The sequence below is a fragment of the Lycorma delicatula genome, chromosome 7 (genome assembly GCF_047948215.1).
Source record: "Lycorma delicatula isolate Av1 chromosome 7, ASM4794821v1, whole genome shotgun sequence".
Lineage (NCBI taxonomy): Eukaryota > Metazoa > Arthropoda > Insecta > Hemiptera > Fulgoridae > Lycorma > Lycorma delicatula.
Genome location: NC_134461.1, coordinates 102,363,479 through 102,380,132, shown reverse-complemented (window position 1 = coordinate 102,380,132; position 16,654 = coordinate 102,363,479). Strand labels below are relative to the sequence as shown.

General features: G+C 32.2%; 1 protein-coding gene and 1 long non-coding RNA gene across 2 annotated transcripts in view; one reads left to right on the top strand and one right to left on the bottom strand.

Moving 5' to 3' along the window:
* The window catches only part of LOC142327469 (uncharacterized), a 212,525-nt gene that overhangs the window by 133,372 nt on the left and 62,499 nt on the right, over positions 1 to 16,654 (top strand). The gene's annotated exons all lie outside the window — the stretch shown is intronic.
* On the bottom strand, positions 112 to 15,248 carry LOC142327820 (uncharacterized). The gene is made up of 2 exons (XM_075371158.1): positions 14,653 to 15,248; positions 112 to 115 (listed from the first exon to the last, which is right to left on the bottom strand). The coding sequence occupies exons 1-2, from the start codon at positions 15,246 to 15,248 to the stop codon at positions 112 to 114; spliced, it is 600 nt and encodes a 199-aa protein (XP_075227273.1).

Here is a 16,654-nt window from a genome sequence, read left to right as displayed (position 1 = left end):
AAGTTAATTTTTTGATTAATTCTCCAGTTAGGTTAAACAAATTAAATTTTGTTAGCTATTTTTAAATACTCATCGTGTTTATGACTAAAGTAATTCAGTCAAGCCTAGTAATCACCTAAAACACAGATTATAAATATCTCATTACAAACCATGTAAATTTTTTTGTCCGGTATATTTGTTTAGTACGAGAAATAAGATCAAAATTACGTTACTTTATTCTGGACATGACCTAAAATTGTGTCCTCTCTATAGGGGTAGTTTTGAAAACTCTGGAACGTCCTAAAGTACTTTTATAATCAAGATAATAAAGGAGTTTGGGATTGGAGGTAAGCAGGTATGGAAACATAGGAGGCAGTCCGTCTAACACGCTACCTCGATGTTGTGCGTAACTTTGAACAATTCAAAATGGTATCCTGAGAAAATGAGAAGCCTCAGAACGAACCGGAGTTTAAGAAGTATAGGTTTTCCAAATACTGAGATAGCATAAGAGAGAGGGGAAAAACGAAGACGAAGATATATTTCTACTCTCTTGAAAGTTTCTCAATTTGTGCTACTATTGACATTTTGAAAAATCTCCTTATATACGAGTCTTTACTAATTAAAATATTTATATATTTTAACATCGACTTAATTTTTTTTATATGTAGATATAAATAAATTTCAACAATGGAACCAAAAAATTAATACTTTTGAGTTCTTTAAATTTCTATATTACGAAGACTTCATGGAATTAAAATTATTTACTTTGACACCAAATCCAATTAAATAGGATATTAATTGCAGAATTATTTAAACGATTTAGTATGTTTGTTAAGCTATTTTATTATTATTTAAACAAATTTTATTTTATTTTATTCCATTTTCAAAATTTATTTAAACTAAGGTTGATTCATTCGTCTTTATAAAGAAAAAAAGAGAAAATATTAGAATAAAATTAGCTGTTATTGAACGGCTGTTTGTTTAGTATAATATGTGTAATTTTTTCATCCAAAGTTAGCTTGAATTTTCCTTTGAAAATATCTTTCTTTTCGGGTTATTAATCCATTTATGAATTGAGTAATGAGTAACAACGAAAAATCAAATAAATAATGCTTTCACATCATCTTCAATACCTTTTTACAACCTTGTATGAAGTAAAGGAAGTATTTTGATCGCGAAAAATTCGTTTTTCAGATTTCAACGGAAATATTCATTTTGACCATCCCTGGAATCCATTTTGATTAGTTTCGGCCCGAAACTAATGACGTGTGTACGTACGTATCTCGCATAACTCAAAAACGATTTGCCTAGGTTGTTGAAATTTTGGATTTAGGACTTTTATAATATCCAGTTGTGCACATCCCCTTTTGATTGCCGTCGACTGGACTAAAAGTGTTCAAAAAAGCCCAAACTCCAAAAAAAATTGGATTTTGGACTTTTTCTTAACTGCAATAATAAGCCCTCATTAACAACTTTTCAACGATATATCATAAGTGGTATATATCTTCATTGCTTTCAGAGTTATAGTCAAATGAAACTTTAATTAATGATATATTTATTTATTAATGAAATATTAGATCTTACAAGGGGAAGCCACATCGGATTGATTTATTAATAATTATTAACCTCGGTAAAAAAATTTTTACAATAAATAATAATTCAATGATAACAATTAAAGAAAAATATGAAAAAAAAATCAGAAGTTATTAGTGAAATAAAATTTTATGTACTTTTCATTTTCCAAAAAATGTGTATATGTAATTTAATTGGTGTACATTAGTATAAATTAGTATTTCATCGAGTTGAATGTAAAGTGGTAGCATGAAAAAAGACACATAATTACAACATCAATTTTCTCCAATAACTCGAGTTAAATAAGATTTCTTCCAGATAACATAACTGAAAGAGATTTTAAAAGAAAACAAAAAAAAATCTGATGTGGACATCACATGACTTCCTTGTACATCTATTAAATTACATATACACATTTTTTTTTTTAAATGAAAATTACATAAAATTTTATTTCATTATAACTTCTAATATTTTTCCTTTTTTTATTGTTATTGTTGAATTATTATTTATCGTAAACTTTTTTTACAATCAGAGGTTAATAATTATTAATAAATCATTATATTTAAATTAAAAAAAGGAGATGAAATCTGTCTGATTCGAACCGATGTGCTTTCTTCTTGATCCAAATATTTCATTAAATTAAAATTTATTTGGCTATAACTCTCAATGAGGACTTATTACTGCAGTAAACAAAAAGTCCAGAATCAAATTGTTTTTGATTTTGGGCTTTTTTTAGACACTTTTGGTCCAGTCAATTTCAATCTAAAGGAGAGGTACACAACTAAATGTTACAACAGTATTAAATCAAAAAATTCAAAATCCTACTGCTAATTGTTTTTGAGTTATACGTACGTATAGACGTCACGCCGAAACTGAGCAAAATGGATTAAGGGATGGCCAAAATATATATTTCCGTTTAAATCTGAAAACCGAAATTTTTAGCGATTATAATACTTCCTTTACTTCGTACAAGGAAGTAAGAATCGATTTGTAAAACATAAAAATTTAATTATTTTTAAAAATTAATTGGATTAATTTTGAAGATAATTGAGTAGAGATTTTAAATATGAAAGAATTCCATTTTATGTGTTTTTTTTTTTTTACTGTATTATTTCTGATTTATAATATAACTAAATTTTTACATTTAATATATGACGTTTTAAATTGTATTATTTTTAAAAAAAATACCTTATATAATTTTATTGTGATTATCTTATTTTTACTATTATTTTTTAATATTAAATTTGTTGTTAAATTGGATTACATTGTTGTACGTTCACTAGGGATATTATTAGTTAACTGACATATTGCGTACAAAAGGAACAGTAAAGCGAGTTAAGTTGTATCATGTTTTCGGAAGTAAACAGTCGTTGGAACATGATTGTCACATCCTCTTTGTCGACCGATGAAATGAGACACAGCGAGTGGATTGTAAGGAGAATGAGAGAACGTAGAGAAAGGGTTGTATTCAAAAGCACGTTTCGACCCGGAAGTCCGGGAGACATTGCCCAGAGAGTAGAATGAACCCTTCATTCCAACAAATCTTCTCTCGCTTCTTCATCGTGACTGTTGTACCATTCCTTACTACCTCTAACATTTTGAACAAATTTGTTCGTTTGTCTGGGTGTGGGTTTTGGTAAATGTCTGTTTGTTTTGCGTCTTATGCCTTGGTGTAGCGCGTATGATTGTTTTATGTAAGTGTATTTGTGTGTCCTCTTTTTCTTCTTCAATACTAATACTATCAGCTGATCGACCCGTCATATACGCTTTAAAACAATACACTGTGCTCTACACTTAAGTAGTAGCACCCAGCCACCCTCCAATCCGATTACACTAGACCTAATCCCAATTTGAATAATCACAACATTGCTTCTAAGTGGTTATTCCACTCTGTTTCATGTATTTGCATATAACTTTATATATATATATATATATATATATATATATATATATATATATATATATGTACTCTTCCTTCTATTTAATATATAATATAGGACACATACAAGCGCACATCAATATTGCATAGATTATTGCCGTACTTTGAATACTAATTATGAATTTTAATTTATCGCTGTTGCAATTAATTTAATAAAAACATTACAGAAAAAAGTAAATAACAATGATATAAAATTTTTTAATGTATTTACTGAGCAAAATGGATTATATTTTAATATTAAATAATGTTTTAAAACATTTTTCGTATAGATACGAGTATAATGGATTTATGAAATAATTCCAGTGTGAAAATCGTGATTTAAAAAAAAAATGGAAATGATTCATTAAAAATGTATTATTCATAATTTTAATTTATTAAGCGTTCTGTTAAATCTGATTGTTATAAATAAATAATTTTTATCAAATCCTATTTATTCTTCTGTTTTTTTTTTTTTTTTTTTTTACTGACTTTTCGAAGAAAATACGGTATTACTTCCGATCATACTGTAGTAATGGTGGGGGGGGGGGGGGTAAAAATGAATTTTCTTTTACGTTTTGAGGTGTGAAGATTATGAAAATACCATTGATATATATAATATTTTTTATTGCTTGAAACTCCTCAAAATTAATTAATTAATTTCAATGAGATTTAGGTATACTGCAATAGTTTATCTTTTCTTTTTATATTTAGCCTCCGGAACCACCGTAAGGTATTATTTCAAAGGTTAAATGAGAACGATGTGTATGAATGTAAATTAAGTAATAATTTGTCTGAAGTTGTGCATGTGAGAATTCTATGATTACTGGCTGAGTCGTTGATAAGTTACGTCCAATAGTTTCAAAAAATCTGAAAAGTTTGTGGTTCGAAAATGTCCAAAACTATTTGATCAGTTTCATTGAAATTTATATATGCTGTTGGGGATAGTATATCTGAAGTTGGGGATTTTAAAAGTTTTATAAAGATTAGCTGAGTCGTTCTTAAATAGTCAGGCTCTTAAGGTTTTTTCTTTCTTTTTTAACCTCCAGGACCACGGTTAGGTATTGCTTCAAAAGATGAGATGAATGACAAATGTAGCGTGTGAAAATCCCAAGCCTGACCGGGATTCGAACCCAGGACCTTCGGATGAAAGGCCGAGACGCTACCACTCGCGCCGCGGAGGTTGACAAAAGACAACATAACCTCGATTTTTAACCTGAGTTTTTTGTTTTTTTCTGTTTAGCCTCCGGTAATTACCTTTCAAATAATACTACAGAGGATGAATGAGGATGATATGTATATATGTACATACTGAGATGTATGGTTAATTGAAACCCAACCACCAAACAACACCGGTATCCACGATCTAGTATTCAAATCCTTGTAAAAAAAACTGACTTTACTAGGACTTAAACGCTGGAACTCTCGACTTCCAAATCAGCTGATTTTTGGGAAGACGCGTTCACCAATAGACCAAGCCGGTGGGTAAAACCTGAGTTTTCATATGCGTTTATACAGGGAGTCACAGTGGGTGAGTGAGTTTTTAAACTTGACGTTTAGGGTCTTTTCGTTATTTTTAAATTATTTCCAAATTACGGTTATAATAATGATTTAATCTTATTTAATTTACGCTTTGAACGGAAAAAATATTTTAATACAAAAAAAAAAAAAAACAACAAATAATTATACCTCTTTTAGTTTTTCGTTTAATTTATGTTTTGTATTTTTCTAAAAATTGTATAAAATAATTATACTAAAAAAAAAAAATATTTATATGTACAAATTAATATAACAAGCCGGCCTTTTTGTGCAGAACTGCTGAAGAATTTTTTTTATGTACATCTGTAGGTTGTACATTCCGTTTTAATTTGAATAGATTTATTACATAATTAATGTAATATTCACAAAGTCTCCAAATATGTGGCTATTTAAATTCGGAGTCGCCAGCTGTAACCTTCTGTCTTGTAATAAGTGTACATGTAGTTTGGTAAATTTGTTTTACGAACCGTTAATATATGAGTAGTTTGTCCAAATCTCAAAATATCAACTTCCCGCAAGGAAGATTAGTGTTAATCATCTATCCCAATCCCATTCTAATCATATAATTGAGTTTAGTAGATATAAATCCTACGCGAATCAATATTTTATTTTGCGAATCTATCTACCATAAGATGTAACTAATCCATTATGTAAAATATAATCTAAAATTAAACAAAATGAATCAAATTTTTCGAAATAAACCGTTATTTTATATATATATATATATATTTTTTTTTTAAATAAATAAATAATTTTATACTTTTTACTTCCTTGTACGAAGTAAAGGAAGTATTGTAATCGCGAAAAATTTCGGTTTTCAGACTTCAACGGTAATAGCCATTTTGACCATCCTTGAATCCATTTTGACTAGTTTCGGTGTGACGTCTGTACGTACGTACACATGTATCTCGCGTAACTCAAAAGCGATTAGCCGTAGAATGTTGAAATTTTGGATTTAGGACTGTTGTAACATCTAGTTCTGCACCACCCCTTTTGATTGCAATCGACTGGACTAAAAGTTTCCTAACCAAAATCCAAATTCTTTTAGATTTTGGACTTTTTGTTAACTGCCCTCACTGAGAGCTTTTCAATGATAAATCAAAAGTAGTACTTATTTTCATTGGTTCTAGAGTTATAGTCCCATAAAATTTTAATTAATGAAATATTTGGATCTTACAAGGGGGAGACACATCGGCTCGAATCCGACTTCATACACACTTTTTTTTTTTAACTTTTTTTAATTTAAATAAATTAAATTATTAATAATTATTAATCTCTGGTTGTAAAAAGTTTTTATAATAAATAATAATTCAATAATAACAATATGAAAAAAATTCAGAATTTAAAAGGTTCAAAAATTTTTACAGAGGTTAATAATTATTGATAAATCAATATATATAAAATTAAAAAAATTAAAAATATGTATATAATGTCGGATTCGAACCGATATGTGCATGGCTGTGGATCCGACACGTTCTTCCTTACACCACATTACGGCCCGACGTGATGCAAAATTAATATATAAACTAATATAAAATACTGATACGGACACCACAAAAAACTGTGATGCATTGTGGTGGACATCACAGTACAGTTGTCTAACTATCTACTTTATTGAAGAACTGGTTTAAATGAATTTCAGCAAAAATTTTGTATAAGTTGTTTAAAAGGCGTACAAAAGTCACTTGGTGTCCACATCAGATTTTTTACCTACACGTTTATGTATTTAATAAAATAGTACTGTCTCATAGTATGTGATTTTTTCTTATGTGACTATTTGAAGTCTTTGGTAATCAATAATCCAGTTCCAAAAATCACTGAACTCAAAGAAATGATTTGTCACGAACGTGCAGTAATTTTTGTTGATATTTTTTCCGTCGTGTAATAGAAACATAAAAATTCGAGTCATAGTTATTTGAATTTAAATCTTAAAGAATATATGATTAATTCACCGCTTAAGCTCAAAGCTTGTGCTTGTGAATACGGATTGTAAATTTTGTGATACTTGAAAAATTCCATGCTTGATTGGGATGTGTTGGTTAAGGTTGGTTTAATTAGATGAAGGGTTTTGGAATAAGTCCCGAGTTGTCGATTGATATTGAAAAGTGTTGTCCGGTGAATGCAATCATAGCCTATTCTAAAGTCAACGAAAATTACATCGAATTTTTTTTAACGTGTTATGGAATCGTTTTAAGATTCCATATTTGTATGGCGCTGGATCTGCCTCGATAAAAACCTCCTTGGTAAGTAGGTTTTAACATATAAAAAGTGAAAGTTATACGTTAATTTTCCTATCTCTCCTTCAGTTTTTTAAACTCAAGTTGAATAATTTTAGTGCTAGATATAGTACCTAACGTCAGTCTAATAAAGGAAATATTATGTGGATATTTTTAACATGGAAAACTCAGAAACCTAACCAGAATTAGAACCCGTATCTTTCGTGAAAAATATGATATTGGTTTATTTATCTATTATAGATAACTGTTTAGTATTGAGGAATAATATTATTAGAAATATTTTTAAATAAAACGAAGGAAATATTGATAAAAAAATTGTGTGTAAACATGTAACTGCTCATAAGTAAATTGCAAATTAATAGTATTCTATATATATACACCCACGCGCCCGCACGCACACATACACACAAGATAATAACGAAAATAGATGGAAGGAAGTAATAAGGTAATTTGCTTAGAAAATGGAAGACAATAGAATTTTATGAAAATAGGGTAGTGACAAGTTTAAATTGTTTGAATAAAATTCTAAAGTATCGCAAAGACAGTGAGAAAATCTCGGTGATTGCCGGCGGTCAGTCGTCACTATTGTTTTTAAAAGTGTAGGACAGAACGGTTTTATAGCAGTTTAAACTGTAAAAAGTACTACGGTCATAATAGAACAATGGACCGAGCCACTATAAAACTTATCTGATCTTATGTTTGCTATCTGTTTATTCTACTAAAATATATATAAATATATATATATATATATATATATATGCTGACAAAATACACGCGCGCGCGTGTGTGTGCGCGCGCTTGAAACTTAGTTCTGTCTTTTTCAATCTAGCTTTCCGTAAAGAAATATATAGCCTTATATAGATATTCTCTATCAAATTAATATTTTTTGTTTTTCGTTTTATGTTCTTAATAACTTTTATAAATTTTATTATTATTACTTTTATTATTATTTAAATAATACGCCCTTTTTTTTTCTTTTAATTACCTTTCGATTACTTTTTAATATATTGAAATAAGCTTACGAAATTAAATTCAATTTAATTAAATTTACTACTGTACAGTATAAATTAAAAAATTGATAAATGTTTGGGATCAGCTTCTCAGACTTGACCTCTATTCAAACCACGTAATAAGCATTGTTACTAGGTTTAATTAAATTTTATGTCTTACTTTATTTGCGTTAGAAGTGGTTGTTGAAATTCAATTAAAATTATTATTTTAAGAGAACACAGGTTAAGATCAATTGTTAAACTGTAAAATTGTACTTGCAGCCTTTTAACTGTAAAATTTTGAAAAACCTGTAGAAGCTCTTATTTTTTCAAGATAAGATATGTGTACCGTTTATAGTAAACACCATTTTTTATTCAAAAATTTAAGCATAAATAGAAAAAAAAATTCAAGAAAAAGCATGCTCGTGGAAGATAATCTTTGTAATGAGTCCCCTTCTATTATTTCCTGTTCATCCTGAAAAAATTCCTCTCTATTGCTTTCAAATTTTTATTCATAAATTTTAGTTTACCAATTTAAGTTATGAATTCTTTTCCCGATTTGATTAATAAAATGGAATAAAATAAAATAAGATGAACTACATTAAAAATAAAAAATAAATTATAAAAAATTATATTTGAAATAATTATAAAAATTAAAAATAGTTTTTAATAATCTAAAAATAAATAAATAAAATTCACCGGGTTGGGCTAGTGGTAAACTCATCGTTGTAAATCAGCTGATTTCGAAGTTGAAAGGTCTGAGGTTCAAATCCTAAAAATCTGATGTGAACACTATATATGACTTCCTTGTACGCCTATTAAATTACATACACACATTTTTTTTAAATGCAAAGTACATGAAATTTTATTTCATTAATAACTTCTGATATTTTTCGTATTTTTTTATTTTTATTATTAATATTATTTATCTTAAAATTATTTTTACAATCAGAGGTTAATAATTATTAATTAATATATTTAAATAAAAAAATGTATGTGTATATGAAGTCGGATTCGAGCCGATATGTCTTCTTCTTGTAAGATGCAAATATTTCATTAATTAGAATTTATGGCTATAACTCTGCAACCAATGAATATATGTACCATTTATGATATATGGTTGAAAATCTCTCAATTAGGGCTCATTATTACAGTTAAGAAAAAGTAAAAAATCCAATTTTTTTGGATTTTGGTCTTTTTTGGACACTTTTGGTCCAGTCGATTGCAATCAAAAGGGTAGCACCTACCCTAATTGTGCACCACAATTAGATGTTACGACAGTCCTAAATTCAAAATTTCAACATTCTACAGGTAATCGTTTTTTAATTATGCGAGATAGCGATGTACGTACGTACAGATATAACGCCGAAACTAGTCAAAATGGATTCAGGGATGGTCAAAATGGATATTTCTGTTGAAATTTGAAAACCGAAATTTTTCGCGATCATAATAAAGGTAGTTTCTTTTATTCGAATTTGAATACTAGATCGTGGATACCGGTGTTCTTTGGTGGTTGGGTTTCAATTACCCATACGTCTCAGGAATGGTCGGTCTGAGTTTGTTCAAGACTACACATTTATCGGTATTATTACATTACGCTGATAAGTCGCTAACTGACTTTAATTATTGACTAAATAAAAATATTTAAAAAAAATCAAAATCTTAATAATAAATCTTAATAATAGAATTAAAAATTTTTACTTAATTACAAAAGTATAATTATTGTTTTTATTTATTGAAATTAATCATCTTAAGATTCATATTATTCTTCTGTTCTGTAAAAATGTCTTATCTCAATACTCTGTACTAGGTGGTTTATTTAATAGAATTTAAATATAATTATTGCTCTATATTTTCCCTATTAAGAAGGAAAACGTTTTAAATATAAAATAAAATATAAATAATTTTTTACCTGAGTCGTTAGGGAATGATTAACAAAACGCAAAAAAATCGACTTATACTTCAGTATAAGGGACTAAAAATCATAATTCGCGATGGTTTTTTTTTTTATAGAACCGATCCAAGATATTAATGGAAACCTTTTTGTTGTATTCATTTGTTTCTCGTCGACGTTAATGAACATTGTAAATCTAGTTTGTCGTTTTGTTGTAATTTAGTTAAACAAGAGTAATTGTTTTACTATTCAAAATACTCAGAGATCTTGTGAAATATAGAACATCTCATAAATTATTTATTCTTTAATTCTTTATGTACTTATTTTTTTTTTTTTTTATCAGCAGTTATTTGACTGATTTGATGATATTTTTCATTTTTTCTGCTCTATGATAATATTTTAACTTCAAAATATTTACTGTATCCTAAAACCTTAATTATGTATATTATTTTTTATCTGTCTCTTCTTTTTTTACATTCTAAACTTTTCTTTATCTTAGTCAGTTACGGATTGATATTAAAACATACGATCACCAAACCTAATTCATTTTTTACAAGATTCTGCCACAAATTTTTCTCATCACCTATTCATTTTAAGGTCTCAAATCATGCTTTATCAAAGTACCTTATCTTCAGTAGTCTCTTGTAACATCATATTTCAAAGGTCTCTATTATTTTCCTTTCTGTTTTACTTGTTGTACATATTTCGCTACCGTAAAGCGCAATGCTACATATAATTATTCTTATTTTTTATCTTTTGATACATGTATTTGATACAGGTAGACTTCTTTTTATGTTCATGAGACCTCTCTCCTTCGTGGTCCTGTTTTTCTTTTAATATCTGCTTTACTTCATCATTCCTTTTCTAGCTTACTACATAAATAACAAAATTATCATATATATAGTATTTTATTTTTCTATCTTAATATATAATTCCTCATTGTAGTCTTTTCTAACATATTACATTATCTTCTCTTTACTATTATAACTGTATTATATATTTAGTGGATAGAGAAAATATTATGCTTCGTTGGAAGGGATGCCTTCATTTGTTTCTTTGCACTCTTCGTCCTAGTCTTTTGTCCTGCAATAACGTATTTGGTTTTTTCAGAAATATAAGTAGGAGTCAAACATGCTTGTTTTGAGAGTAATGATGCTCAATGTACAGCCAATCCCTGTTATGAAGAAATTGAAAGTATAACTTGTAGGACCAATTGGGTTGACGTTTTGATGTGCGATTGTTATTTTGGCTAAAAAAAAGCGGCAATAATAAACCACTTTCACTTTTTACTTTCCCTAGTAAAACAGCCTTGTTTTGTATTTATCAGAGTGAAAAAACTGGTATGACGTTCCTTGCTACGCCAGTCAAGTCATTACAATATCATCACAAGTCGAGGGCTTCGCCTTCCATATGCAGCAGGTGACCATGAAGGCATAGGGAATGTTCTCGATATTGATGAGGCTGATGGCCAGTGTCAGAGATCCCAGGGCATCTAAATGCAGGATGTTAGCGTCTATGTTGGTGATGGCCATATTGTATGCGGCGCCGGTATGGTGGAAGACCTTCAGGATAGGAAGAAATGCCCGGAGGTTGAACAGAGTATATAGGAAGTCGGCAATCAGAGTGGCCAAATTATACAGGACGGTCTCCCTGGATGCTTCATTATTGGTTTGCTTGGTATTTCTCCCGCCACCACCCCATTCGGTCGCCCTAAAGCATAAGACCGAATGTCTGTGCCACAAACGGCAACTGAACCTCGAACAGTTTAGCGATCGGTATCCTAAATAGTTCCTAGAGCTTACCTAACAGCATGAGCAGACTAAGCGCGGTGCCATATACCACCAGCTTACGTGTCCCAACCGCTCACTTGTCATATATTTGCTGAAATGGGTAGGCGCACCCCGTCAACTACTACAAATATATATGACATCCATAAATGAAATTTTATTTCGTCTAGACAGCAATTCGCTGCCACGCCCAGGTCGCTGAATGATAGAAAGTACCTGTCTACCATTACTACCATTACTTATTAAAGACACCAAACGCTTTAATAAGCGCTTGGTGTCTTAGTTGGGTGAGGGTCGGCCATACATATCTCTAGGTTAGCTTCACACAGCAGTGCGGTAGTAGTGTTTTCCCTTATAAACTATTGATGTCGGTTGAACAAAGCAACCGCATCAAGGAACTCCTACACGGTCCGACAACGCGGCTCTCACCAAATTGACTCGCCGCTTGTGATTGGCCAATTTTCCCCTCTATAAACTTATACAAGGGTTTTCCCTTAGTCGTGGTGTCCCATTACAGCTGCCGTGCTTCCATCGCGAGGCTCTGCAGCCTCTTCCGCAGGTGGGATATGGGCAACTGAACGAAATTCATATCCGGTGCATTGTGATAACCGTTCCGCTCCGGTTCTGGCCTGGCTCGAAACGCCATCCCAAATAACTCGGCCGCCCGGTCTCTACGGAATCTCCATATGGCTGCCTGAACTTTCACCACTAAATCGATTGGGAGAGCATTTCCCAATGCGGTGGTAGCCTTGTAAATGGTTATTTTAAAAGCACCAGTGAATACAATTACGGTTCTGCGCTGGGCACTCCTTAAATTTTGAACAAGTGCTCCATTCATATCCAACCTATGTGCCCAAACGGGCGTCGTGTATGAGGTCATGCTTTTGAAGACACCTCGGTACACCATCTACGTTTGACGGCCCAGCAACTCATAGTCTTTCCGAGTAAACCTACTAAGTTTGTGCATCACTGTGACTCAAGTAGGGCCTTCCGCCCCTACTTGCCTAATGTGGTTGCTGAACAGCAACTTTTCATTAAAAAAAAAACACCTAGGTTCTTAACTGTGGGATGCTTCACTAGTGATGGAAGGAATGCCACCGTTGGACCTCGTGGTCAAGGAAAGAAGGGACAGGATCACAGAAGGCAAAGAAGAGGCGAGGAGCCGCATCTATACAGAAGGGCAGGAAATGTGGAGGAATGCAAAAGAAGGACATTAGTGCTATATTTTGATTCCAGAGGGAGCTGCGTGGGTCAATAGACCACATGGAGAGGTGGCCTTCTGGACGGCTCAGTGGCTAACTGGTCACAGGTCGTTTGGGGTCTCCCTTCGCAGGATTGGAAGGAGGCGTACGGATCAATGTCAGTATTGCAAAGAAAGACACGGTGGAGCACAAATATTTTGTGTGTTGCAGGTGAAAGGAAGAATTGCCATGTGATGGTTTGGACTCGGCGGGGGACTCACCGGACAAGAGCTAGCAGTTGATGCTCTTGTCCGATGAGGGTTTGATTATGTGTGCTCAGTGGTTTAGAAGAGTGCTCCACCAGAAGCTACTGGAGGAAGAAAGTGAGGAGGATAGCGAGGATGTCGGTTGAGGGCGGCGCTGGGCGCCAGCCTTACAGATCGGTTGGCGGGGGTGCCTCAGCATTGTCATCACCAATGGCTCTCGCGGGACGCGTTGCTGTCGTCATAGCTGTACGAGGTTTAGAAGAATCCACGTGTATAGTACATATATTGAGTTGTAAAAATGATGTGAATGTGATGTGTAAATATTTGTATCAATGTGAGGTGTGCCTGTGACACACGCGGTGCTGAGGTTGTGTCATTACATCAGTTCCAGCACCAAGTTGCGTGAGAGAGTTTTAGTGGGTCCTACTGCATTAGGCGGTGAACCCCACACACCCAGCATGTACGGGCTACTGGGCGTTTGGTTTAGACAAATTTTCCCACTCCGACGTAAAACAAAACAAAAAAATTGTAATTGTCTTTAATTTAAAAAATTGTAAATATTTCTTGAGTGCTCTAAATATAAAATAAAAGCTTTAAAATTAAACTATTATATTTAAACCGACAGTAAATAAAACAAAAGAAAAATCATGTATATCAGTTTTAAAGTTGGGGGTTGATTTTTGAAAAATATTTTTGAATTATTTCTATATTCGTTTAGGTAAAAAATCTGCCTTAATAAAGTTTTCTCTAAAATACCTCTGACGAATATTGAAATTGGTTTTTTCTCGATATCCCCCACCCCTGAACGAATTTAAAAAAAAAATTGTATGGTTTATGCCACGTATATAGAGATATCTGACCAAATTTTAAGAGAATCGTGTGATAAATCCTGAGATATAATTCCAAAAGCGTAGCGACAGTCATACGTACGCACATACATATATGTTAACTTACATTTATGTATATATATCTTTCTTCGGTCTAGTTGAATTAGTTGGATCCTAAAACTAAAGATTTATAAAAAAATGCCGATACCCATTTTTAGTTTAGTTTAGTCTTTTATGCATTTATTAAAAATCTAGTAGACGATATATTAGTCTTGAAATTTAGAAAAATCAGTCCCTGCCTCATCCTTGATCAAGATGAAACTGTAATCATTATTTATGAACTTAAAAATACTTATCATTTAATAAGTAGTTAATAATAGAAAATTATTTCATCAATTTTGCGTAATTTATACCATTATATATATATATATACTAGCTGCCCTGCCACGCTTCGCTGTGGCACAACGAAGTTTCTGCGACGTTTATCAATTGATCGTTTCTTCGATGGAGAACAATATCTCTAGGTTGGAACTGATCTCCGACTATGACAATTGCTACTTCGTCTATAGTTGGAGCATTATATCTCCGGACATGTTCTCCAGCGGGCGTTTTGTCTACGTAAATGACAATCTTGTGGGTATCTGATGGCATCATATCAATTGCCGTTTTGAACAAACGCACCAAATTGTTCCTTTCGTGAAGGAGCTTCTGTAGCTGCGAAATAATGGATCTTCTTAGCGAGGTATGTATTCCACAACGTGCATCGACTTCATCTCTATCATCACCAATGAAGTACATTTGAAGGAATTTATGGTCACTATCTGGGAACGGGAGAAGGGAGCCAGCTTTGTGATATATTTGCCCTTTGATTTTAAAAGTTGGCATGAATTGAGTCGTCACGATTTCCGCACCAAATGACGTCATTTGGAAGCAAGGGTTATATTTCCTGATGTTCGATAGGAAATGCTTCGATTCAGCGGTAGATTCAGCAAGTAGAGTTTTCAATGGCTCTGGTGGTGCATCAAGTTGAGGCAATTTGATTTTTCCGCCAGCGCAACACATCCCTTTCGTTTCATTATTAAACTTTAGAGCCTGACAGTAGGTTCAGACATGACTCATCTGGCCAACAACAACATGCCGACTTGAACTATAATCAACAGCTGGATTGTACCGGAACGCAAGACGATTGTATTGCAGATTCAGATCAGCTGTTTTTTGGGTTCGTGTTTCAGCTATCCTCACCCTGTCGCGTTCATTCCGTTGAGAACGAACCAAATCTGTTGCTGCAGAACGCGACTGACGTGCTCGCAATCGTGCATCCTCAAGCCTGGCAGCTCGTCTTTCTGCTGGTTCCACGTTACGTATCTGGATGGTGATTAGTCTGTTCCTCTCTCGTACGGATGCCCGTTCTTCCTCAGTCATATTCGAAAGCCGTCTTCTTAATCCTTCCGTGTGGCGAGTGCGACGGCCCAAATTCGATTTTCTACAAGGCATTATTTCGGTTTTCACTGGAATAGAAGGAAGGGATAAGCTCTTATGGCTCTCGCAGCTCTATGTTGAAAACCATGACAGAAAGGACAAAAAGTTTAATAACTAAAAATTTTCATTATGAAAAGGCCAAAAAAATGTATATAAACCTTTTTCACCTATCTCTCATGGTTCTCATAGCTGCAGCTCGACAACAATGAGACACAGGACAGACAGTATTGAAAAGTGGGTAAAATTAATAATATTAACTAAATACATGAATTTAAATAAATAAGTAAAATATTAGTTAAATGAAATATTTAAATAATAATTATAAAAAATTAATATTTTTTCTGACCATCTCTCATATAAAACATAACCTCTACTTACGATTTGGTGAAAGGCGCAGCTCAATCACGACACGATCACACAAAAGTACCTCGATTAAAGTGAATATTTAATTCGGATTGTATAATAATCTGAATCAGATGCAAGTGGATACGTTTTTTTTTTTTTTTTTTTGTTAATAAACAATGTAATTGTTTCATGTGATTGCGGTTGTCGTTAGTATGGCGAGTGTTCCCTCGCTTCCGGCAGATGGCGCGGTCATTGGTACACAGCTGACCGTTAAAAAAACTGATTTCTCACGGTCGCTGGTATGTGACTGATGCAAAAAATGGATGAAAACAATCTTTGATGCGGGTTATATATCGTGCTAAAATTTGAGCTCAATCGGTGCAGAACATTTTGAGTTTTTGAAGCGTACCCAAACGAACTTAACATTTTTATATATAAAGATTTATATATTATAATTATTTTCGTTCTTAAAGTTTAATTATTTAAAAAATACTTAAATAAAAATAATCATCTAATTTTATTAAAATAGTAAAATCGAATGCACACTTTCCTTTTATATTATACGATAAAATTTGTTTGTATCATTTCATGAACTCTGATTAAAATATTACAAATTATGAAGAGGATATTACATTAAAAAAACC